We start from the raw sequence: 25,966 nt of genomic DNA, 5'->3' as shown, positions 1-25,966 counted from the left end.
AACTGTAAGCAGATAAGTCAAATGTGATGAGACACTGATGGTACATATTTTAAGAGTTATTTTCTTAACAGATTATATATGTATTTTTATATTTGTGTCATAATGTACTGCTCATTTTATCCACTAATGATTAAGCTCCCTTGTTTTGTTTTAGAGTCTCATAATGAAAATGCAGATTCCGATTATCAAGAAGCAAAACTAATAAAAATAATTTGGATTTTTAAGACATATAAAAACAGAAAAAACTGCAGATTTTAAATACCGATGCAAAAGATGAATTAGTTACAACAATTTTTTTAACTGGTCATAAAAAAAACCCCCAAAAGATGCATTTTTATGATGTATCAAACAATAAATCCATATAAGACAACACAAACAACACATTTCATATAAATTTTTAAATAACTTTATTCTGTAAGAATTCTCAAATGTGTTTTAAGAAATGCAAAGGATGGTTTCTGTTTTTATACAATTCCTCTTTGAATAAAATATGATTCTTTTTCAAATTGCATTGGGTTGCTTTTAAAACGGACACCTGAAATTATCTATTTACAAAAGTAATCTGTTAACAATTCTATTAGAATTCATTTTGACAGTGTACTCGATCCTCCGCCTCGTGACTCCACCCTCCCCACAACCTCAAAATACTTTTTATTCAATTTTAATTATAATGTTTTGCTAGGTACAAAATATGCTGTTTTACAATTTAAATCAAGTCTTTTTCATTCCATCTTCAGGTCGCTGACAACGTGGGAGTATATACAGGGGGAAGGGTGGGACTGTTGTCATGTGATCTGATGCGGTGCCTCCAGCATCTCCATCAGGAAGGTGTCGATAGGCGTGTCTCCGATCAGCTTGAAGAAGAACAGATGCTCCAGACACTTGAGGCCGATGGAGCGCAGGGCGGGCAGGCGGAGCAGCAGCTTGGCAAACCTGCCATGAGGGATGAGAAGAATAAAATGGCATCATCATTTTCTAATATAAAGAAAATCATCATGTTTATCATTCAAAATCTATGAAATGATACCTAATGTAATGATATTATATATATATTTTTTACCAAAACACTTGTGTGAGTTATAATCATTCATGTTCTGTTTGATTTTATAAGGTCTTTTATTAAACTACATTTAACTTACAACTGACTTACTAATTCATGCAAAGAATGAAAAAAAAAACACATAAAAAGTGATGCAGAGCTCTTGAGTTTATTATCGGTGTATTAAGTTAGACCCAGTATCACCTAAAAATGAATTGCTCCTGAAATTAAATGAGTAATATTTATGATATTTAATTCTTCTAGTCTAGTATTTCATGTTAGATTATCAATACTATTTTCCCCTAATAGGTTAATATTTAATTTCACTATTAGTAATTGTGCTGTCAAGTACAATAGTTTGTGTCCACAGCTGAAGTAAACTGACAGTGAAGGCTGCTCAAATCACCTGTTGATGGTATTTAGCTCCCTACAGTAAATAAAAATAATCAATTGCAACCATTTGGTATAAACAATAACACTATCGGCCTGTATTCTTTTAAATCTAATGCATGTATTTAAGTTATGTAAAAGCTGTGCAGTAATGTGATGTAATCTGCACTCATGTACTGTATAACCCAAAGCAGCAATTAAACAACTAATGTTTGATATTGATTGATGCTGTAATGTATTGCACTGCCTTCCCTACCTGCCAGGCTGGTCTGGGTATTTCTGTTTCGTGTACGACTCCAATGAGGCGTAAACTTTTTCCCTCAGGCCCTCAACCTCTGGTGGATTTGAAAGACCTTTTGCATCTGAAACAAACACATACTCACAATCAGGTCAAACATCACAAATCATAGCATCTTCAGTGGAAAAAGTGGAGGCTGAACTGACCTGGGTTGAAGAGGACGATGGCTCGCAGACAGCCAAGCTCCGTCTTATCCATTTGCATATCTTTCATTTTGGATACCAGCTCTGTCAGGACTCTGCACGAGATCGAAGGAAAACACGTGATGACAAAAATAAAACAAGATTGCACAAGGAGGAGGGTGTAGCTGATGGTTGTAACCATGTAAAGTACATTTTCAAAGACAACAAAGACAGTAACATTGTCTTACGTTTAAATGCCACCTACCTATCAAAGATGGAGCCCACTCCAGCACTGTGGGCGCTGCTTCTGTGGACGTGGAGGCCTGTTGCCAACAGGATGCCATCTTTTACCGTGACTGAGCGATGCGAGAATGAAGCGATAAGGAGCTCGTTCCAGCCTGAGTGCAAAAAAGAGAAAAAAACTGTGACCTCTCCGTCCTTTCATTCATTCCTTAAAGTCCTTCTCAAGTTTGTCTAAATGATAATAACATATTTTCTGCGATTTGGCGACAGAAATATTCTTATGAGGTCTGGTGTGGTTTCTTTGCTTCCTCATTCGGTTCAGACCGATGTGTGAAATCTCTCACCAGCAGAGGTCAGCGCTGTTGCGGCTACAAACCGCACTGTTGGGACTTGGCAAATAGTCCAGTTATATTTGGTTTCACTGCTCCATTAAACTAGATGGCAAAAATGTGTTGAGCAAATGTAAAAGACTTAAATAGACTGCCTGCCTGGAGATGAATAACTGCCCTGAAGGAAATACTACACCACCATGAGGACAATGGGTTGTAGAGAGGCCTGTTTACTGTGGTAAAGAAATTAGGGTGTTGGTGTTTTTTATTAACGCTTTGAAACACATGCACATAATTGTGTGTGTGTGTGTGTGTGTGTGTGTGTGTGTGTGTGTGTACCTGCTCGTAGTAGGATGACCTGGTCGTCGAGCGGAAGTTCGGAAAAGTGCGGAATCCTTTTGGCCCACTCGACCAAGGTGAAGAGCTGCTTGTCTGCTGCTTGGCAGATATTGGTGACAGGGTCATTGGTCTGGAGAGGAACAAGGACGGTAAACAAAACAAGTCAATAACTGTGCTGGCAAACTCCTTCAGTGACATCTGAACTTGTCTGACAGTAGTTAGTGAACAGCTGTGTCTGTTTTGGGGTGCTTTATACACCAATCATTTCCTCTTGTGTGTAAGCTTTAAAATCTCAGAAGGTTGTACATGATTCACGGGTCAAATACTGGAATAAACACTGCATGGTGAAACAAAAACAGACTTGAGAGCAACTGTCAGACAGCAGATTATGACAAGCACACTGACAGTAGCTTGATTTAATTATGGATATACTCTATAGTCTGGATTCAGTCCCACAAACAGCTCAGCTTGTGTTAATTATTTTTGATTATCTTACTAATCTAACAAGGGTTTATTCCTGACTTTAATTTAACTTGGACTGATCATATTGCATTATCCAACTTCACAATAGCAAAGAGCTTATTTACTCAGCTGGGTACATTTTTTCTGACCACCACTGATCAGGCCAAGATAACAAAGCAGCACATTCTTAACATACAGTGGTTCCTCCATCTGTTAGGAGCCTCCATAGCCTCAAGATAAAAACAGTGATTAATAGCTCATGGGTTTGGTCGAATCAAGCTCAGTGTCTGTGATTCTTACTGAGTTGCTGGGGCTGCCGTCACTGTACGTCTCTGTTTTGGGCTCCACAGCTAACTCAGCATCCAGGATCTTTTCCACAGGCATTTCCTCGTTGAAACTGCTAGTTGATTCCACCTCGCTTTCTCCTCGCTCCTTCCCACGCTGTCTCTCTTCCTGCACCGCTGTACACACACCCACACACACAAACATATACACTTAAGGTCAAAAACCCCATACTTAATATCCAGGACAAGCTATCAGTGAAACCATAATATCATTAATCATATGAACACTGCACTGGACAACATTAAGAGAGACGCTCAGCTCTACAGTTTGAGTATAGCCAGAAGACCATGAAAAAAAAATCTCTTAAAGACTGAGATGATTAAAAAAAAATACTGTAAGTATTCAATTCATTATCACAGAAGAAAAAGAAGAGCAACAAAGGCTCACAGTAAAGAGGCTGCAACTAGGGAATGTTTGGATAAATGATTAGTTGATTATTATTTTTATTTTTCTTCTCACTAATAACTGATGAATAATCATTTTTCGACCAACTGCTTCAGATCTAAATAGAATATTTTCATAAATGTCGACTTTAGCTGCTTTAAAATGAGATTAAACAGTTTCACTGATCCCTGATCAGTTTAGAATCTGCTTATCGCAGCACTTCAGTGAAATATTCAACCCTTATATTTATTACTGCACCATAACATCAAACAGTAATTTCACTTAAAACACATTTCTGCAGAGCTGAATGATGCTTACCCCCACAACATGCATTTGTAATGATGGTTTTGTGCTGTTGAAGTTATTAAAGAAAGGGAACCTATAGTTTATCCCCAAACATATCCTTGAACATCCTGCACATGCACACACCTTCTCTCTTCATGCCCATGGCCAGGCACTTCTGGTAGCGACAGTATTGGCAGCGGTTTCGCTGGCGTTTGTCAATGAGGCACTCCTTGCTGTCTCGACACGTGTAGGTAAGATCTTTACGGACGGTCCTCTTGAAGAAGCCTTTGCATCCTTCGCAGCTGTACACGCCATAGTGCTTCCCTGTGGAAACAGTCCACAACATCAGTACTGCTTTGAGACCGCATTTGGAGACATCTTTAGAATTATAATTGAAAGTATATTGACCTCTTATTCACAATGACAAACCCTTTATGAATACATTGACAACAAAACAATAAAGATCTTTGCAACAGCAAAAGTGCAAAGTAGGGCAAAGCAGCTTTATTCATGTACAGCACACTGAGAGAAGTGCTTCACATAGGCAACAAAAGCTTTACACATTCAAACGAGTTTCTCAAAATCTTGTCTGTATGTCCTCTATTTGACCCCACATGTCATCACTTTGAGATAGCATAAACTGAAACAACACACCCACTTTTCCAGTCTGTCAAAATAGCACTCTAACTTCGAGATATCTGAATGAAATAAATAAATAAATAGAGAGATCTATGAGTACTCACACATACAAACATAAACCTATGCAGTTTTAAACAAAAATAATTAATTTTTTTCAATGTTTCTGCACACTGGGGTCCCTGAACAGTATTGAAATTGCATAAATTGGGTATGGCTGGAAATTTGAGACTCTTTTTAGATTCAGTGAGCCCAGCTGTATTCATGTGTGATGTATAACCTTCCCGTGCCTGTAGTAGCCATTTAATTGTAGTGAGATCTTTTTTTTTTTTTGGAAACTTGACCTTAGTGTATAAAATGATTCGTTGTGACCTCATGAAACTGTACAACCACAAACAAGAGAACAAGCATTCAGAGGTTTTCCTGTGTATATTGATAATAAGGAAGAGAGCGAAGTTCTCACCATCTGATTGCAGAAAAATGCAGTTCATATAGGCTTATTGAAAAGTATATTTGATTAGGCGCCTAAACAAAACATAATGTTTATTACATATTTAGATCCCCCTAAAGATCCCCTGGGACAGGTGCAGTGGAAGAGGTTAATACTGAAGGATCCAGGTGGCTTTACTTTCTTGGAAAGGGCTTAACAACTGCAGTTTTCAGATATTTTGGAAAAATGCCAGACGAGAGTGAGTCACTGACACTTTTCAGCACATCCATTTCTAAGCAACTGAAAACATTACTGAAGAAGCTGGTTGGCAGAGTGTCAAAACAGCAGGTGGATGAATTCATAAAGAAACACTACATCCTCCAGAGTTTTAGTATTAGTAGCACTGTATGTTGACAATCTATCTAGACTGCAGCAGCAGTCTGATGTCATCGTTTGACATGGAAGAATTTATGCCCACTGATATTTTACATATTTATACAACAGTTATTCCTAAGGATTATCTATCTTATTTTTTTTTTAGAATTGTAATGTAATGCTTCTCTCTTTTCTAACTTCTGACAACTTGGGTGTGTCTCCATCGAGCTCTCTGTTTGCTGGAGGAGATGACCTTTACAGGTGCAACAGTCCAACTTAGCAAAGAGCAAATCAGCATATGCAACAATAAACCTGACAAAATGCCTGACAAATAACCTTGAATCATTCTCTTTGTTATCTTTCCTTAAGTCATCTGGGTGATGTTTGTGGTGAGTGGGAGTGTAAATCTGTTTGCCTAAGCCTTTCCCCTCATCCTCACCCTCAAACATTACCTGAGGATCGGTCCCCGCAAATGGAGCAGATGTGCTTTGACATTCCCCCAGGACTCGTACACTGGTAGTTGATGTTTCCCAGGTTCTGTAGGCCGGGTGGAGGCTTGATGTCCTCTGAGCTGCTAACACTGTTCATAGAATTCATCTGAGGACAACAGGAAGACAGAGGAGAGAAGAGTTGAAGCAGAGGCAGCTATAACTGAACAAGCAAGAACGGACCAGAAGAGGAAGCACAGGGGAAGCAAGAGTGAAGTGTTGGGCCGTCTCATGACACTCTCCCCCTTCCTCTATTTTCTCATTTTGTCTTCCGCTCACCCATATTATTTTTTTTTATCCCCACCCACACACACTTGTGAAAGTGTCTCAGCGTGCGATCACATGCTCAGTTAGTGGGTGGGGCTGATGCTTCTGTCTGAGGCTTGTCATACAGGTTTTTTAATGTTTGTTGACAGGGGGAGGTGTTTAAGAGGAGTCACGTGTGCAGAAAAGAGAGTGCAGCCCTCAGACACAAACAGCAGAGGGCACTCGAGTGTAGGGTCTCCCAGTTTCTGAGAATGAGTGAAATTTGGATCTGTGTTGCTTAAACACTGACTTCTAACATTAATTTAATTCACCAGTCCAAACTTTCATTTTCATTAGTTATCGGTTTCTCAGAATGGCATCCCAGGTGGCTCCACAACAATTCACACCTTAATTAAAGGGAATTAGATACCATGGGACAGTCAGAACATTTCATATGTGACCTCAAGGAGCCCCACGAGACGTAAAGGTGTGAACCACCATTCAGTAGAGAAATGGTGAAATGTGTTTGAGGCCAAGCAACAAGTCCAGCTTCCTTGGTCTTCTTCATATCTCTCTCTCTACCTCTTATCATCATTGTGCTCTTTGACCCTCTATGCCTTGAGCGTGCCAGACAGGATGCATATTTGTGCTGCACATTTATGTTTGTTTAGTTGTTTATGTGCAAAACATCTGCACTCAAAATGTAAACAACAAGGTCGACCTAAATGTGCCGTCCTGTCCTATATATCTGATGCAGCGTGACATATAAAACAACTCTCCCACAGTCACCTCGGGCTCTTCCTATAACTTATTTACAATGTGCACTCTCTTATGAATATCCTTTATGGCAGACTGAACTCAAGTCTGTGACCTTACAGCAGCGGAGAGGTATACAACAGATTTTTTTCTGTCACACAGTTTTACTTGATCTCACGAGCTCGGTGCATCACCACACCTTCTTCTGCCCCAAAAGCACACCATTACACTTAAATGAGCATTCATTCGCCCCCTGTGTACTTCCTTATGTGAGTCAATGGTGAGCAGCCATTCCTCTTCAGTGTACCATTCAACACAGTTTTCACAAATAATTAATTTCGGTTTGAAAGTATAAGTCTTGTGGTGCATTCAAACAGTTGTTATAGACATATATGCGGCTTTAGACAGACAACATACTGCTGTAAAAGAGGAGCTACAAGCACTGTATATGGATTATTGATGTATCATACATTCTTTATACAACACATGGTATGGGTTTATACATGTAAGGTTTACTTGGGCTTTTGAAGGACCAGACATTTGTCTCCTTTCATCTCTAAAATGAACTGTTTGTCTGTCAATTAAGCAACTAGTTTATTGACAGAGAATTAACCAAGGATTCTTCTTCAGTATTTTTCTACACAAAAATCACTGGCTCCAGTTTCTAAAATTTCATAAACTTCCATGATGTTTGACTAAATATCTAGTTTTTAATTTTGATTTTGGATTGGTTGTCAGAGAAAATAGTCAGTTTAGATATGTCGACCTCGGCTTTGGGAGACTGTAATGGGCATTTTTTTAAATAATGAAAAGCAGCTATGACTCACAAATTGCTTGATGGATATTTCAATTCATAATATATAACGGTACAACATAAGTGAATATTAAATCTGAGTTTTTAATGTAAATGTAGCAGTAAAATACTTTTTTTCACTATGAGTCATGCTATTCCATTATATGTGTAAATATATAATTTATATGATCAGAAAATACTGATCAAGCTGTTAAAAGGGAAAATAAGAAAAAGATGATAATATAAACTGACTATCACCAGAATGAATGTACAACTCTATTGAATTTTGTTACGTTTCTGTTAGTCCATCACTGCCCATGAACTTCGATTCACCCTTTGAAAATAGTGTGAGATGTTACATGATACAATGACCTGATGGTGGCTTGGTCACCAGCTGTTAGCAAGCAGTGGAAAGATGGTTACGCCGCACAATCATATCAAGCATGACTGTCCCTGAGGGTACAGATCCATACTGTGATTGAACCAATGTATATCATTGTCTGCTGTGCCCTGCAGCACTGGCCTCAATCCAGACTCTGAAGTACCCTGTGTGTGTGTGTGTGTGTGTGTGTGTAACAAAGCACTGAGGCTTGTGGGGTTTGTAGTTCATACAAGAGACCACTTAAAGAAATCAGCTCCATTAGCTGTCGTTTTGTGCTAGACGGTAAAAAGATCAGTCTTCTGGGTGTTTCTGCTTATTATTCATTCGATGCAACCTCACGGCAAAGGGTGCTGTGTTAGGATCATGAACAACTTGATAGAAGAAGAGAGTGTGTGGTAAAAAAAAAAGAGAAGACGTGAGAGCAAGAGTGAAGAAATCCAGAGAAAATGGAGGCTGCTCTTCTTCTCCTTTTTTCCTCAGTAATCCATTAAGGGCCTAATAGTTGGACTGCGTCTTACTTTCCCTCGCATGACAGCAGTAACACAGAACTCAAGGATGACCTTTAGGGTGAGAAGTTTAAAGGTCAATAGAAGGAAAGCTGGTCAGCCAAACACATTGGATATGGCTAACCTTCAACCTGTCAGTAATGCCAAGAATGAGAGGCGCATGATCGACCAAGGAACATGATAGTTTAATACTAGATAGTAAATAGACTAATTTAAAAGTATATAAATCTTTGCTGAAGTTGGGGACTTAAGAGAGTGCAGCAGTAATTAGAAGGTTAGCGTTGAGCACCTGTCTGTAATTTTAACCATGAACTCTGTTTCCAAATGTCTTTCTGGATATTACAGCTTTTGAGGCACGGTAAAAGAAAGAGGATAAACCGAGAGGGCTGAATTCCAACTGGAAAGCACCACATGTAACATAACACACACCTTCTGGTAATTTCAAATATAAAAGCACACTTTCTTCAAGTTAAAACTGAATTCCGTCTGAGAAAGAAACCCTTTGAGACCATGTCCACAGTTATCTAATGACCATCAAAACGCCCACACACATTTTCTCACCTGTGGACTGCTGAGTGGTCCAAAGTTCATGTTGGGTGTGGACGGCAGAGATATAGAGGGCGAACCCAGAGAAGATGTAATGACGGGGTAAGGTGAAGCCAGTCCGTTCATCGGCGAAACCAAGGAGGACATCGGGGACGGTAAGGGCCTAGAGGTGCTGATGACTGACGAGTGGCCGACCATGCCACCCATGTGAGAAGGGTGTGTGTGGGCTGTGCTCATTGGCCCTGTAGAATCTGGAGGAGAAAAAGGAGACACAAGAAAACAAAGGTTACCAGTTACCAGATGATTAGGTATCCCTACACAAAACATCCATTATAACAAATCCTGTCTTTGTGGAGCTTTTAATTTTTAAGACAACAGTTAGTGTTGGCATTATGTTCGATTGTATTATATTTAGAGATGTTTCTAATATTTTGCTCAGCCACATTTGGTCACATATGGGGCAGGCAGAACAATAGAGATATAATAAAACACAGTATAACAACTTCTCTAAGTTGGCCACATGAATGACCTATTTGAACTCTGTATCGTGTAAAAAAAAAAAGTAACACAAAAAGGCATCAAAAATGCAGTAAACCAAATGTGCAATAATGATTTTTTGGTTATTTGGAGAAAGCTGCAAACATAAGACTGACAGGTTATTGCCTTATGACGTTGCTATGTCAAATGTATTAGCTAACATCAAACATGTAGACATGCAGTCAAATTAACATTCATTTGGAGTTGTGTTTCAAGCAACCTGATGATGTGTGTATAATATTCTCCTGTGTTTTTACTCTCTTCTGATAGTCACCAATTCCTGAAAAACATTTCTGTTTCTAGTTACTAAATGTTGTACAATCATCACCAGCTAGTCACTAATTTTATCTGCTGTTTGGTGAGCTTCTTAGCTGAAAACAAGCGTCTACTGTGGCTAGAAACAACACTAATGAGAGCTGCAAGAATGAACCAAAACACTGGTTCAAGACGTCACAGAGATTTCAGAGAGAAGAGAGAATTGCAGTCAGAGAGAATTGCAGGTCAATAAAACCAAAACAATGAGCTGGGACTAAACCCTAGACCTGACACTAAACTAGACTAAACAGACTAAACACTGCAGAGGTATGTTCATTTCTGTGGGTTTGTCAGTACTTTGACACCAAACATAGTTTTAATTTGATTTAATCCATTGTCAACATAAATATATTTACTATAGCAGCTTCCTGGAAGAATAAATACACCACATAATCACACTTAATGCTGACAATAAACAATATCAAAAGTCACCTTTTGTGACAAGCCTAAAGTTTGCTTAGCAAATTAAACATTTGCATAATAAGTATCATATCATAGGAATGGATTATACAAGCCTGAGAATCTGAGAATATTTTGTTGACTCACAATGCAATATGTCTTTATCCAGTCAGTGTTGTGTAAATATGGCAGCACGGTGAAGCCTGTCTTGACTTTGGTCACAGGGTGCTGACTTTGCTTTGCATCCATTGATGTAAACTGACAGGCTGGCATTTACATAGATGACCTACTTAGAAAAGCTGTCAGTCATCTGGGTAACAGGGCGTGATATGTAATTTCATGCATGTGCTGTCCAGACATTCATTCATCATCAAAAGAAAACAGTAATACCAATATACACTTACAGTATGTATAAGTAAGGACCAACATGAACTTTACAAGTAATGAACATTTGCCACAGGCTGTCACATCGTGTTTTACGACAAACAGAAGCAGTTTCTCTCTGGGGCTAATGCCGATGACTCACAGAAACAAATAAAACTGGGTTTTCTAAGCAAAATGTTACTGATGAAGAGTGACATGCCACCATGTGCACATTTAGACTAATCTGAGTGCTCAGAAAATTCAAAAGCTTTTGCTTGTGTAACAGTGTACCATCCCCCCATCTTAACACACACATACACACACATACGCAGTGTGATACTAGGCCCAATGCCACCGTTCTTAGTTAAATGTCACATTTCTGTATTTGTGTGTAAAGGTGGGTGGTGGCATAATATACACGCGAAGAACAGCACTGGTGTTTTTGTTTCTTGCAAAACAAAAATTATTTTTATTCTTTTTCTACCTAAAGGCTCAACATGGTGCCTAGTGATCACTTTTTTTTTTTTGCTGTACTTTTCATCCCAGGAGTCATGTCCTTTTCGTTTGAATAATCTATTAAAGCACCTAATCAATCATCTTGATCTAAATTTTCAAAGATGTTTTTGCATGACAGTTCAATCTGTCAGAAAATATCTTTGGTTGGTGCCTGAGAGAGGTTTTGTCTCCACAAATGATCCGACATATTCGAAAAGTGTAAATTAAAAAATAAAATTTTATTGATTCTGGCTTTGAGTTTTAAGTGACTTCACATGACCTCTTTTATTTCTATGGCTCTAAAATCTTAACTAGAGATGCTCCAGCTCTGCTTATTAGTCTTAGACTTAGAAAAGACCTTCATTAGGACTCCAGTCATCTACTTATAGGCTTGTTTTATGTAATAATCTCTAATTAAAGGTTCAAATCTATGTATTACTAGTCACCATGCCCTTATAGTATACAGTATGTTGTACACAGTCGCAGCGCCATGTGCTCAGCACTATCAAGAAAAACTAGTTTTCCTAGTTTATTGTACTTTTCCACAACGCTCCAATACTTTTTCTGGGAAATTTACCAATTTCACATATATTACCTCGGGGTCATTCATATTTCTGTAATCTGTAGTAAGAAATATTAACACTGCATCTTCTCTTTTGATCTTTTGAAGGGAAACGCTAATTGCATTTCAAAGAAAGTTCTGTAAACCCACAGGCAGTAACTGTCACAGCAACACCTTGTATGTTTATAAAGACGTGTTAGTGTCTCTGTCTAAGAAATAATTGCTTATGTTCACATATAGTGTTTGAACTGCCTGTCAAGTCTGCTACAGACTTTGCCGGAGAGAAAGATCTACTTACTTAATACTTTGCAGTCATTTTGAAATGTTGCGCTGATACCTAACCTCTGGCAGTGATTAAGACCACATTTGTCCCCCCAGCTGGATATGAACAGCATAAACTCTATTTAAAGGAAATGGAAAGTTTGAGTAATGCGAGACAGTTGCTTTCATATTTCAAAGAATTGGGAAACGCAGAGGAATGTCACATTGTCCGCCTGGATGCAGGACTTTTTGCATGAAGACACACTCTAAAACACACAGCTGGCCATTCACTCCCTCTCTGAATGCCAAGGAACAGATGTTGTGCAACTTCCTGTTTAGCACTGAGACTATAGCCTCCTCCCCCTTTCTCCCTCGCCTACTTTCTCCAGCCCTCCATGAGTGATCCCTGGAAGGCAAATATGTATTGGGGCCTCCCTCTCTCTCTCCCACAGAGCAGACTTGATATATGAGATATATTGCAGTAAAATACAACTTTAAAGCACCAGACTCTTTAAATTGTATGCTTCGGCCTGTGATACCAAAGAAATCTACTACCTAGATCTAATTTCTACTTTGGTGGGGGTGTGTTCCCAACTTTTTAGAGCACAGATTTGTTTAAATAATGAGCTTATGTAATGGAAGAGCACTGTACAGCATGTACTGTGTCTGATTTTGTGCACTGACCCCTCTCTTTATGTGCATGACAAATTCCCTTTGGGGCTCGTAAAGATCTATTCTATTCTAGAAGTGCTGAGTAGGAGATATAGTAACAGGGAAACAATTTGCCAACATGCTTTCATGGACATCGAGACCAACGTGTATTCTGATTGCTCAGGCCAGACATAAAAGATAAATGTTGGTATATAAAACTGAACTCACAACTTGGCACTGATACTTATCTTCTTGCTTTTTGTACCCATAGTGTGTCTTCACTTTCTCATAAGCTCACAAGCAAGGCAGCAGCCCCAACCAGAGCTCAAAAATGTCCCAGTGTGGGTCTAAGAGATGATCCAAAGGCCAGAATCTGCTCTTGTCTCAAGCATGCATTTATTTTATGCATTTCTATTTTATTTTATGCAATTAGTTGAGAATTAGTCATTAGTCATGAAACCTATTTGGACTCTATCCTGGTAGAAAGAAGCACAACTTCTGCACAAAAGCACATGGACAGTCAGCTGGTGGGATGCCTTAAACGCAATGGCCGGTGAGCTGAGCATGCTCTGTGAAGGGAGTGTGTGTTTGTGCGTGTGTGTTTGCAAGGAGGCCAACATGTTCAGCGGAAGAAGCATAAATCGGGCCCGAGCGGCTCAAAGGGGCCTATCCTCGGATGACCCGCCTCAACTGGCTGTTCCATCCCCATTCTATGTAAATCACCTCTATACAAAGAAGCCTCTGGAATGTACAGGCCTCTCGCACGCTGTACAACAGAAAAAGACATCAGCAAGCACTGGGAGGTTGCTCAGAGACAGCGTCAAAAACTCATCATAAGAAACTTGCAAACATATTTAGCTTCTGTGTTTCCTGTCAGTATTTGTTGAAACGTGTACAGTGCTCCAGCAACAGAAGCATCTATCTGAGAGCAAACAAACAGACAGAGCAGTGAAGGGCACTTTTGACCGCTGGCGCCGCAAATCAAAGGTCGCCTGTTGCCAAACTCCTGAACCAAGTTCAAAAGGGTTCCTATCTGCAGAAGCCCACAGTGACACTGATCATTCCCAGAAATCAGTGCAGAGGGGACATGCACCATTGTATCATTATATCAAAAGAAGACCATCAAAGATTGATCTGAGGATGGACAATACCTAGAATCTACACTTACAAATACACAGTTTGGTAAGATATTATTAGTGTAGGTTATTTTGACAAATCCAGTTTATTGTTCAGCCCTAAAATCACACTATTATAATCATCATCTCCACAAAATAAACAAGAATCTGTCTTGGTGACATTAGTATATTAGTAATATTTATATTCCACATACAGGACCGGACAAAAAGATTGCATAAGACATACTCTGAGCTGAAACATAAACGGTTTTAATCATTTTTTGATAATTTAGACAAAATAGAAAAATGTGAAACTGACCTTTAAAAAATTGTGATTTTTTTTTACTTCCTGGCATTTTATAGTCTGAGCATAAAGTCAAATAAATAATTGGCAAATTAATTGATAATGAAAAGAATGGTCCCACTATGAACTATGATTAGTAAATTGTATATATCAGTCTTTATAAGAATATTTTTGATCATATTAAGTGCTTAAAAGGAGATGTCATGTAATATGATTGCAGCCAGCATTTCTTATATTGTGATGTAAACAAGTAAACAATAATATCACATCATCATCACTATCAGACAGCGGCTGTATGCTTTCGATTATCATTTATGTTGGCCTGCAACATTTTATTCTACTATTTGTGGGAGAGAATACAGACAAATATATCATGCTGGTCTAATGATCAACAGGTTTAAAGAAACATCACACACCCCAACCCCTTTAAATCCCTCACTGTTAATTACTGGGTAGTGGCTGCATGGAGCACTCCACTGTGTGGTAATTCAATAAGCTCATGGCCCACTAACTAATAATATCTCCTGTCTGGAAAGCAGACCAGCAATGAGTGTATGGTGGGGGCAGTGGGTAGTGGTAGGGATATGTGATGGGGGTGGAAGCAGCTGATCCACTCCTGAACAACAACACAAGTCTCAATATCTATCAGATTAGCAGCTATGAGGATGGATCCTCAGTGTATGCATCGATCTGTTTAATACCTGCTTTGTATGTGTCTGTGTGTATCTTGTTAGTGCGTGTATGTATAGTACGACTCCGTGCTCTCATGCTCATATTTTGTAGCTGACAGTGCTGTGACCATATGACAGAGAGCAGAACACGTCCTAATCAGACGGACAGCCTGCGGAGCTCATTAGATACAGCAGACATGTAATTAAGAAATCTCTTCACTGCCAATCGAGCTCATGAGCACCAGCCTCAAACCCTCGTCTGACACACACACACACACACACACACACACACACACACACACACGCACACACTCCACACGTGCATGCACACCCGTCGTGTTTCACATTAAATGAGAAAAAAAAAAAAATCTTCCGATGCACACTAGCACAGAATCAAACATTCATTTCTTTGCTAAATGAGGTTGATGTCTGATCAATTGTGTCAGTAAATCCTCTTATCCCCGGGTAAGTATCTGCAGCTCAGCAGGCCAGCTGTCAAGAAGGTGGGAGGCCTAGGAGGAGGGGACAGAGAAAGGAACAGGGCCAGATAGGAAAGAAGGGAGCGATGGATGGATGGAAGGATGGATGAAGGGGGGCGATGAGTGGATGGGGGAGGGCATTGTCCCGCTCCCAAACAGCTTCCCTCCCCAACACTCACATGATCCCACCACCACACATGCCTAATCTCTCCGCCTGGCTGAAAATATTGAATCATCAGTTGAGAAAAGCCTCTGTGTATTTTTTTTTGTTTTGTTTTGTTTTGCACACTTGTAATTTAGGAGATGGTTATTGAAAAAAAAAAAAAGAGGATATTTTTCTACTGTTACATAAACTGCAAACTGTCCAAAGCTGCTTCACCTACTGCACCTGTTCCTTTTTTGACTTTTTTACTTTTTTTTTGAACAGCCGAAATAAACATAGGCCATAATATCAGCTGGACTTAATTACAAAAACAGTTGCTGTGTTTGTGTGTCATTCCTCTCTTGTTGGAAACATTAAAAAATAAAAAAAAATGTTTTTCCCATAAAGGCATACGGCTGTGACAACACAAGCGCTTGAGCTGGTGAACTTCCCTGACCCTAAATTCTGCCCTGTGGTGAACTCACACACAATTTCCCTGAAAAGAAGAGAAATTAACTCTGCTCCCCTTTCTTTTTATCCCCCTCGGCAGTTTTCCTATAATGCAGCTTCAAACAAACAAAAGCAAATGTCAAGTCAAGCTAATGAACATAAACTACACATCGTACTGTATTTCCCATATGTCGGCCGTTGCTGCCGTGTGTCCTCAAAACTACAAACACGGCAGACTTGCCAGTGGGATACTTTTGACACAGAGGCAAAAGATCGATGAGGAGGCCAGGGCTGAGACAGGGACGAGATAAAGATTGTTTTGCGAGTGATAAAAAAGTTTGAAACTTAAACAACAAGAGATAACACAAGTCCGTTTGCACAGACAGAACAGGCTGACCAAGCAGTCCTGGAAAACAAACAAATTGGTGGACTGAACGCAAACCGAAGCGTTCGCTTTTGTGGCTCCGTCTGATGAGGTAACACATCACTTCCAAGAACTATTCTCTCACTGCTACAGAGTGATGGGTATGCACTATCAACACACACACACACACACACACACACAATACACACTAAGCCACTCATCTCATGCTGTGACCCAGTGAGTGTGACCAGGGTGACCTGACCTCTGGTCCTGTGACTAGATCCTAGAAAGACAGCCAGACTATACAACCACCTCAGTAGCTACAGTTACCTTGGTAAAGTGTTGATAAGTTAGTCGAATATAGAAAGAAAATAAGTTCTACATGGACATATTGCAATAAATGCATTTATATCCATATTTTAATCTTCAATTTTTAAATCTTTAAAAAAAAAAATGTTTGCAGATGTTTTGAAGCTTGACTGAGGTAGAAAGATTGGTGTGTTAAGCAAAATTCGACAAAGTGCAATGCAAAGTGAATAAATCATGACTCATTTGAATCATGTGACTTTAACATCCACCGAAGAGACGTATGCCATGAACATCAGATTTGTGTGGACTGATGAGAAGACTGCAATGTCCCAAAACTAATGTCACAAAACTAACATGAATGTTAATCTTAATTAACTCATTGCTAATACTCATTATTAGTGGATGGACAGCATTTTGACTTGCCAAAGCCAGGAAAGCACAGATGAACTTAACACCAGTAATGATGGCCAGGTTCCATTAAGTGTTCTCATAACTGACTGTGAACTAGCACGGCAATAGCAGGTAGCACGGTGGCCAATAATACAGCTGTGCTACGACATGTGACATTTGGAACATTGAAGCATTAAACCGAATGTTAAAGTCAGAATGCTAGCATGTTAACAAAGACAATCCTAACTTGCTGATGTTTGGCAGCATGTATAATATTCACAAGGTTTAATGCATAGTTAACTAAAAACAAAATACAGCTGAGGCTGGTGCGAATGTTGCAAATATATAGTCGTAAAACAAAGTATCGGACAAATTGATATTTTGACTTTATGGTGCCACTGGATGAAAAGTCAAGGGATTTATCCTGAGGGGAACATGACTGTCTGTACATAATGTCATAGTAATCCATCTAATAGTTGAGATATTTCAGTCTGGACCAAAGTGGTGGACCGATCGATAGACTGCCATCCCGGGAGCCATGGTGCTAACATGGCTTTAGAAAAGCCTTAAAAGGAGTGGAAAGTAGACCAATTTGCATGTTTATTCCTTTAAGTACAAACTGTATATCTGAATTTTACACTACTGCTTATCACCTTCATCATTCAAAGCATATTATAGTTTACAATGGATTTCTTCTACCTATTACAAGTTCATATGCATATGAACATACAGAGATTCAAAATTAGTATTTTATTTTAGTACAGTATAGTAAAGGTAGTAGAGTTATTCTCTAATATTTAGTAATCTTGGATGTTATACTTTATGGCAACAGTGCAAGAATCAAGTCTCTGAAAAAATGATTTTCACACCATACTGGTATGGACTGAAACTAATGGCTGTCTGGAACATAGAAAATCAATTTACAAACTTATAATGTGCTTTAAAATAACTTCAGTTCATGTGAACACATGCAAAACCTCTAGCATAATTTTCTAGCTTTTATTTAACCACAGTCCAGTTGTTCTAACAAATTATTCCTATGATTTCAAAAGTGAGTTCAAAAGTGAAAGTGTTCTTCCATCAACATTATTGCAGGCTAGTGATGAGTATTGCACTATGACCTCATGTGCATGCAACACAGGTGGATTAACAGAGGTTAACCTTACTTCAACCCAGACCTGGAGAATTAATGTTCATACATGTTTTTCAAAGAGGAGGAAGTACAGTTAAACAGAAGTGTTACATGCTTCTCTCAAGGACACTAGGGAAAAGAACCAGTGCTCTACCATCTTGACTCACATACACGTACATAGTGCATGTACAGTGAGCCAGTTAACAGGCTGACTACAATATGTGTGGAAGCGAACTCACATCAACACCTCCCACACCTCTTCAAACACAGGAAGGAGGAAAAGAAAAAAAAACCCTCATCAGAGCGAGCGTTGATGGAAGGATGCAGGGTGACAGACAGCAGACACAAACAGAGAAAGAAAGCAGGACGGAGAATGCTAATAGGAAGGGACAAGTGCTGAGAGATAAACAGATAGCGAAGGACAAGGCAATGAGAGCTGGAAGCGTCTCTTTGAATTGAGTGGCATCGCTACTGACCGCATCTGCGACCGCAAGTAAGTCACAAGCTTTCGATTGTAACGTGCAACAGCCAAGCCTTGTACCTGTCACAAGTGGTTTAAATGATTAATTTATTTTAAAGGCAGGAACTGAACTGTTGGAGGGCCAATAGGATCATGAAATTTGGATTTGAAGATAAAATCCCAAGCAAAAAATTGTCTTCTGAACAATGTGAGGATCATAAATAATCCATATAAAAAAAAAATCAAATGCAAAGAAGTTCAGCAGATGAATTTGCCCCGTTAGTTGCAGATTTCTCCTATTGGGAAAATAAATTCAAAACAACTTGTTCAAAGAGTGCACAGGGATTAGAGGCATTACTGTAATGCATCTATGCAGTGCTAGCTTTTAGTGCATCTGTGGTGCAGACAGGCAACATCCACCACATGCAATCCCGGGCTGGTTCTGTACACACACACACACACACACACACACACACACGCACAGAGGCAAGACAAAACCCGGCTACTCACAGTGGCCATAACCTATCTCCCTCCTAGGACTTCCTCCAGTTGCAGATGATGCTGCGGGGTGCCACATGCCTTCGGATGCAAGTGTGGCGTTGGCAGGACGCCAGTCACTCAGGACCAGGACTCAAATGAGTCAAGTGTTGGCTGGGAGACAAACTAAACTACTCTGAAAATCAATTACTTTTCAGGACAGAACAGGAACGAAAGGGTCGACGTGAAAAAAAAAAGGGGGGGGGGGTTAGAGAAGAGCAAAAGAGGCGGAGTCCACCGGTGCTGGTTATAGGATTACCCAGATTATCCTTCCCCAGAGATCAATCCCACAAGAACTGTTTGTTGCCCGACTGCTGCACAAATCAGCTCCTCTACCGCCCACTCATCTTGTGTCTCTCTCTCGGTGTTGGTAAAACTATCTGTGCAGAGACACCTGTTGTAGTGGCAGAACAGCATTTCTGGCATGGGAGGGGAGGAGGGGGGCGGCGTCTGAGGAGGGATAGTGGTCATGGCAGAGGTGGGAGGGGGGGGTCTTGCTTAAGAGTACAGTAAACCAAAAGTTTCCGATTACTCCCTCTTAAAAGGGATCACGACTGGAGAGCATGGGAAGACAGTACAACACTGATGTTCCTGTTGTCCACAGAGGTTTTTATGTGTCACTGACTTTTTTTCACCTATTTCCTCATTTTGTTCTCTTTTGCTGAATATCAGTCACAGACTTTCTGTCTAATATGTAGGTGGTGTAAATGGGATGTGAATGTTGAAAAGGGAAGTGACAAGAAGTGGCCGGAGGCTAAAGAATTGTCCGTTCCATCCCCATCAAAACATCTGGGAATTCCCTTTAATGCCAAGAAATAACGGTGCCAGCATGCTCGCTTAACCGTACTGCTGTGGCATGTGAAGTTGCCTGTTTGCACATTGTTAGTGTGTTTATGTGTTTAACAAGTGTTATGACATTCCAGGAAGTCAGGAATTGTCTTTTTCAGTGCGCTGGGATGGTCAAGTGAACACAGTGCAAAGCGAAAACCCAGATGCAAACACATGCCAAAAATATACCTTAAAGGCAATGAGGAACAATACACGGCAAAGCCTAAGGGAATCTAAATAAACTACAAACCCCTATGCAGAGACGGATTCAATCTTTAGACTTCATCTATCAGAACAGGCTTTCGAAAACAGTAACAAAACTTTGGTTTTAGTGGCAAAAAAAGGAGTAAAATCTGCCTGCAGAAAACAGGAGTTAAGTTTGTTCAACAATGACAGTGACAGCATACATTTTTGGCCATAGAAGTATGTCATATCATTATCATTAAATAGCCCTTGCCAATAAACGTGAAATTGGCATTGATTTCAGTCTGCAGCTGCTCCTTTTAATTTATCCTGCCACACTATCAAATGTTCACCCGGTACTACCCTTCAAGCTTTTGACAGACATTTGCACTGAAAGATAGCACTAAAAACTTGAGAAGCCCGCTATTTATTTAACTTACGTGACTCAACAGAGTTTTCTTGTGCAGTGCACCTGCATGAGGCTGGATCAAATGTCTATACAGTGCTTGAAGGATAGCCACCAGTAACCAGATCCCCTCAATGACAGTAACCTGGCAAGAGACTCTGCAGCCCGACACATGAAGAGGAGAAGACACTATCCTCTCTTTCAGACTTAACAAATCCCATTGGGAGAAGCTAAAATAATACAGTCCTTCTTAAATGCATGGTGTGTTATAATAGTGTGTCATGGCCCACATAAAACATGACAAATTAACCCAGAGAGCCATAATTAGCATTCATAGATGTATCGTGGAAGACGTGGGAGGAGGACAATTGGCCACCCTAAATTTAGGGAACACATCTGAACTTCTAATAATCTGTTTGCCATTTTGTCATCAAGGACTCATGTCTACAAATTGTAAATCTTTTACAGGCTTGACAGAGAAAAAGACATAAATCAGCCTGTTTACCAGCCAGTTTATGTCCTCTTCTCCTTGATACCAGTGAATTTTGACAACAGAAAGGACGGTTGGGTCGACATTTGTTGGAAAATGTAGTTAAAAAGAATTTACTGAACAGCAAAAAATATATACATATATATTTTTAGAAACAGCGATAAAATGTGCTCGTGTTTCACACTGTCAGAGTTGTGGATGCAACACACTAAAGCAACCAAGCTTAAAGTAACCAAGCAAGGTTTTCAGTATGTTCTTCATGTCTCTGGAAGGTAAGGTTTAATTACACTTACCGTATAAGCTCTGTGGTGCTTAACCTTTTGATCACATGTTTATTTTAAGACTATGACTGTAAGGCTGCAACAAATGACAAATAAATGTTTTCCTTGTTGATTATCTATTGGTTGTATGATAAAATGTAATTGATGCTCAATTTATAATGATATAACACTATGTTTGAGTAGCTATTTTGGTGTTAATTAATAATCAAATATGCTGCTGCTGATTATTTTCCTGCTGCTCGACCAATTGATTAATCAGCTAATCATTTCAGCACTGTCTGGGGTATATTACAGAACATTGTTCAACTATACAGAGTATTTCTCAACTATTCTACTTTTTCCTTCCTTTTTCTGCACTTTATACTCACTCTGTCTTTATGCACATTTTTCACATTACATTTATATCCTTATACTACCCAACAGTATGTGAAGGAGTTAAAATTAGCTCCATCTTGACCAACTATCTAACCAACTAACAGTACTTCTCATTATAAGTTTGCATTAATAATAACAATCTAATAATGTAAAAATACAACCCAGACAGGAGCCAGTCTACATACAGCTGGCCTGACTTGATTTAGTTTGCCCAGTGCAGCAGGCATTTGCATCTCCACTACAACAGGGCTACTCGCTTGAAGGTGTGTCTTTAACTAATGCCTTATCTTGAGTTGATGAAGTTTAAAAGCAGTGCTCTCATTAGCGCTGCTTACTATTGCGCAGTGCAACGATTGTTAGTAACAAGCTACTTATCGCAGATTTTCCTGCTGTTGTTTTACAATTTTTGCTTGGCATCTGAAACTGATGAAGTATCTGCTATGTCTGGAAATAGCAGCTGTGGCTATTTCAACATGTCGCTGAATCATCACTGAATGACGATGCCCATCTGACCATGAACCTAGATACAGTCATTGCAGGCTGTGCGGATGTCCTGTGGGCTAAAGGTTGCCCGAAGATAGAACAAACCCTCCAACAAAGTGTTGGGTGCACTTGTGGGTGATTCAGATTGACACCTACGGAAATACACCAAAGAACTCATGTTCAATTAAAAATGGTGCCATTTTCTATATATGGGTAAAATATTCCGTTACTACAGCAAAATCATATGGTTATTCTACGTATAATATTAACAGCTGTATATTTAGCTGTGTTGCTGTGTGAATGAATTACAAACAAATGCTGAAATAGTTAGATGCTTAAGATCGGAGGCGTCTGTAATACGCAATGTTCAGTGCATGGAAAATTAGAGTAGGTGTGCATCCATGTGTGGCATGTATGTTGTTACTGCATAATTAGCCAAGACATAGCTATATACATCTCATAACCTAACACCGCTGCAGCCCATGGGCCTTTCAAGGTTCTCTGCTTGATTAAAGCTGGAATTAAATCAAGGCTTTGACCTTCTTTACTAATGACTAATTACTGGCAATTAGCCCAGAGAATGGCCTCCTTACGCCCCTTCTTTTCCCTCATCCTGTTCTCACAATCAGCACCCGCTCGCGCACAGTCAAGACAAGCAGACTCCTTTACGTTGACACATAATGCTCAATCGGGAATGCCTAGGAATAAACCTATTGTATATGTTGTGTGCTAATGCATCGCAGGTTTCAAGCTACAGAATTCTTGAGCAAATACCTCCTGAGAGCCACACCCTCTACCTGTGTGGTTTATTTAACTATGCAGGAGTGGGTGGGGGAATGCTCTGTGCAGGGATCAGCAGTTAGAAAGCAGGTTTAATACTGCCAGGACTTCACACGTCAAATAGTACCGACCGCATTCTTTAAGTCACATGATATCATGGTCACATTTTGCCATACAATAAGCTATGTATATAGGATGTCTGCATATTTGCAAGCTCTGTGAAGTTTAGGCATGAGTGTGTGACTGGGTGTGTGTGTGTGTCCCTCTCTGCCCTATGTGTGTGTGTGTGTACTGGGAGGTGAATCATTGACCCCTGGCAAGTGATGAGAGCTCACATCAACTAGGGTGACCTCTTTCTCCAACTCCCCCCTCACCCCCTCCAACTTCCCCTTTATTTTGCTCCCACTCTCCCATCCCGCCGACTTCCCTGAACTGCGAGCTAAATGTGTTCTCACTGTCAAATGCGGCGAGTAGGCGCCTGTCAGCGCATCTAGAATCACTTCCACTGACGGAAAAAAAAAATAAAAAATGCTGAAGTGCTGAGAGGAGAAAAAAAGCTGATTCTACTTAATGCTCCGGGCCAGGCCTGCATCAAACCTGCTGAAACATAACATGTCTGGGAAAAGCTGAATGGATCACGAAACAATCCACATATAATCACCAGACTGACTACACACTGCTTCATACACCCACCACAACACACTGATGACAGATTCAAAAGTGGGAAAATTCATTTTGAGAGCCTCCCATTCAAGATATACTGTGTTTACGGCCCTATTCTTACACATGTTTTGGTGTGCGGGTTTTGGTTGTTGCTAAAATACATCATAAATCATAGCTGTGGGTCAACACAAAACACACAGAACTTTCCTTTAAATGATCTGTCAATGATTGTCTTTCATTCAGAAACAGTTGATTTACAACCAACTTTTTTTTTATAATGTAAATAAACTAACAGATAAGAGCTGCCCTCATCTAAGGTTCGTCTGATACTGTTCAACGATCAGTACTTTTTTAGCTGTTGATCACTTAAACACAAAAATTAGAAATATTCAGCATTTAACCCAGATTGCAAGTCTTTGCGGGCTGGGAAAGCTGCAACAGAATTACTGTACGACCATAATGGGACAACAAAACTGAAACCAAGCAGCTTTTAAATAGTAACTCTCCATATATAGTTGGATAAACCCTGAAATTAAATGAGAAAAATGTATCAGTTACAAGCAGAATACGTGTATAAGTGAAATGTTACAAAAGACTTTTACAGAAATGTGATCTGTAACAAAGCTGAGAGTATCATAACAGACAGTATTAGCAGTGATATCTCATACTTAAGAACGACAGATCAATAACAGCTGAATACGTGCACACTGGGCTGATGTTGCCATGATCAGCACAAATCAAAGGATGCCACTACTGTCTGATCAGAGTAAGTCTATAGAGACAGACATGAAAGACTCTCCAGCCCAGGGGGACTGTACACTGTGGGCTTCCCTCTACATGCTCTCACATCCAGATGTCTCTCTCATTCCCCTGGGAGCCACATTCATTATGGAAACAATTTTCAGCCCCTCCAAATGGTGCCGAGATATCTATGATAACATAAAGGGGCTTCAAAGACTGAGGGTTTTTTATTTGTTTCCTTGTAACGCCACACTATTACCACTCATCCTCCCACGATCACAAAAGAACGTGATTTAAAAGCACATGGTGTGTTTCTACACTGCAGTTTGACAAAGAGAGAGAGAAAAAAAAACATCACATGATAAATGATGCATATAGTGTGTGACTCAGTGAAGCCGAAAGAGCCTCTCACTCCAGATAGAGTTGGATTTAAAAGAACACATACACAGGCCTGACATTTACAAAAAGGATTGTGTACAGTTTGTATTCCACATGTTGCAAACTCCACAGTGGAGACAGAAGCCATTTCCTTGTCTCAGTTGGATATTAGGCTGTCACAGAAACCCTGATAATAAAAGGGGGAAGAAACCATCAGCTGGTTCAAGGGCAAAGTCAATGAGTCAGACCAGAGTTCAACTTTACAGAGCAAAATCACATCATGCTGTCATTCATGCTGGGTATAGCCACAGCGCTGACCCGGGTGGCTCGTTACACACTCGTCTTTAACCACAGAGAGCAAGTTTGTTTATGAGAAGAAATCCGCCATTCCTCAAGCATATTTCATGCATTTCTATCTGGATCCGACGGCCAATCCCAGACCAATAAATTGTGTTTCTGTCTCAAACAGTTTAGCAAGAGACGCGCGGCAAGCGCCATAAATTACATAAGCGCAATTAAAGTGCCAACCTCTGACCTTGCCGGACCGGCACAACCACGATCACCTGACTTTAGCATTGACCACAGCTTTCGTCTTAATTGGCACGGTGGCGAGGCGATTATTAACAAAGAGAGAGAGAGAGAGAGAGAGAGAGAGGCATAAACAACCGGATTCACGAGCAAGGAGTCGGTTGTTAAAAGTCCGCGGACGCTTTCGCGCACGGCTCTTCGCAGGGCTTTGGAGAGAGAAGACGCCATGAAACAAACGCACTCAAGAGTCGCTTACAAAACGCAGGCAGCTTAGCGAGCGACACAACAGGCATGAAGCTGGCTGTAAATAAATCGCCGAGGCGTACTTACTGAGGTGTAAATATGGATCATTACTGTCCATACTGTGCGAGTTGTGGCGTCGATTTCCTACACTCGGTGGTGCTCCGCATCCCAGCGCATTCCTCTCCCAGCCCGACTCAACTCTGCAAGGCGGCTCTACACGGGGGCCCAGCGAGGGGGGGGGGCGGCAAAACAGGGCT

General features: G+C 40.1%; 1 protein-coding gene across 5 annotated transcripts; it reads right to left on the bottom strand.

The window, feature by feature from the left end:
- Window positions 1-729: 729 nt before the first annotated feature.
- Window positions 730-25,966, bottom strand: rxrgb (retinoid X receptor, gamma b). Of its 5 annotated transcripts, none has more exons than XM_019279565.2 (10): window positions 25,797-25,966; window positions 9,410-9,645; window positions 6,130-6,274; window positions 4,381-4,560; window positions 3,523-3,695; window positions 2,761-2,890; window positions 2,115-2,247; window positions 1,874-1,965; window positions 1,686-1,791; window positions 730-933 (listed from the first exon to the last, which is right to left on the bottom strand). In XM_019279565.2, the coding sequence occupies exons 1-10, from the start codon at window positions 25,825-25,827 to the stop codon at window positions 786-788; spliced, it is 1,374 nt and encodes a 457-aa protein (XP_019135110.2). In that variant the 5' UTR covers window positions 25,828-25,966; the 3' UTR covers window positions 730-785. The 5 variants fall into 5 exon arrangements, with proteins under 5 accessions (XP_019135110.2, XP_027146322.1, XP_019135111.1 ...); XM_027290521.1 differs by lacking the exon at window positions 25,797-25,966 and adding an exon at window positions 25,023-25,101; XM_019279566.2 differs by lacking the exon at window positions 25,797-25,966 and adding an exon at window positions 19,304-19,685.

This window comes from Larimichthys crocea, chromosome XVII, assembly GCF_000972845.2.
Source record: "Larimichthys crocea isolate SSNF chromosome XVII, L_crocea_2.0, whole genome shotgun sequence".
Classification (NCBI taxonomy): Eukaryota; Metazoa; Chordata; class Actinopteri; family Sciaenidae; genus Larimichthys; species Larimichthys crocea.
Note: the sequence above shows the minus strand (reverse complement) of the source record. Positions and strands in the feature narration are given on the sequence as shown.

What these genes read in the sequence shown, in the direction of transcription:
- rxrgb (XM_019279566.2), bottom strand. Translation starts at nt 19,370, where the DNA reads ATGTGGCACCCCGCAGCATCATCTGCAACTGGAGGAAGTCCTAGGAGG. An exon ending in GACCACTCAGCAGTCCACAG is followed by an intron (nt 6,275 to 9,409) that starts GTGAGAAAATGT and finishes TGTTGTCCTCAG; the next exon opens with ATGAATTCTATGAACAGTGT. An exon ending in TTGCGGGGACCGATCCTCAG is followed by an intron (nt 4,561 to 6,129) that starts GTAATGTTTGAG and finishes CTGTTTCCACAG; the next exon opens with GGAAGCACTATGGCGTGTAC.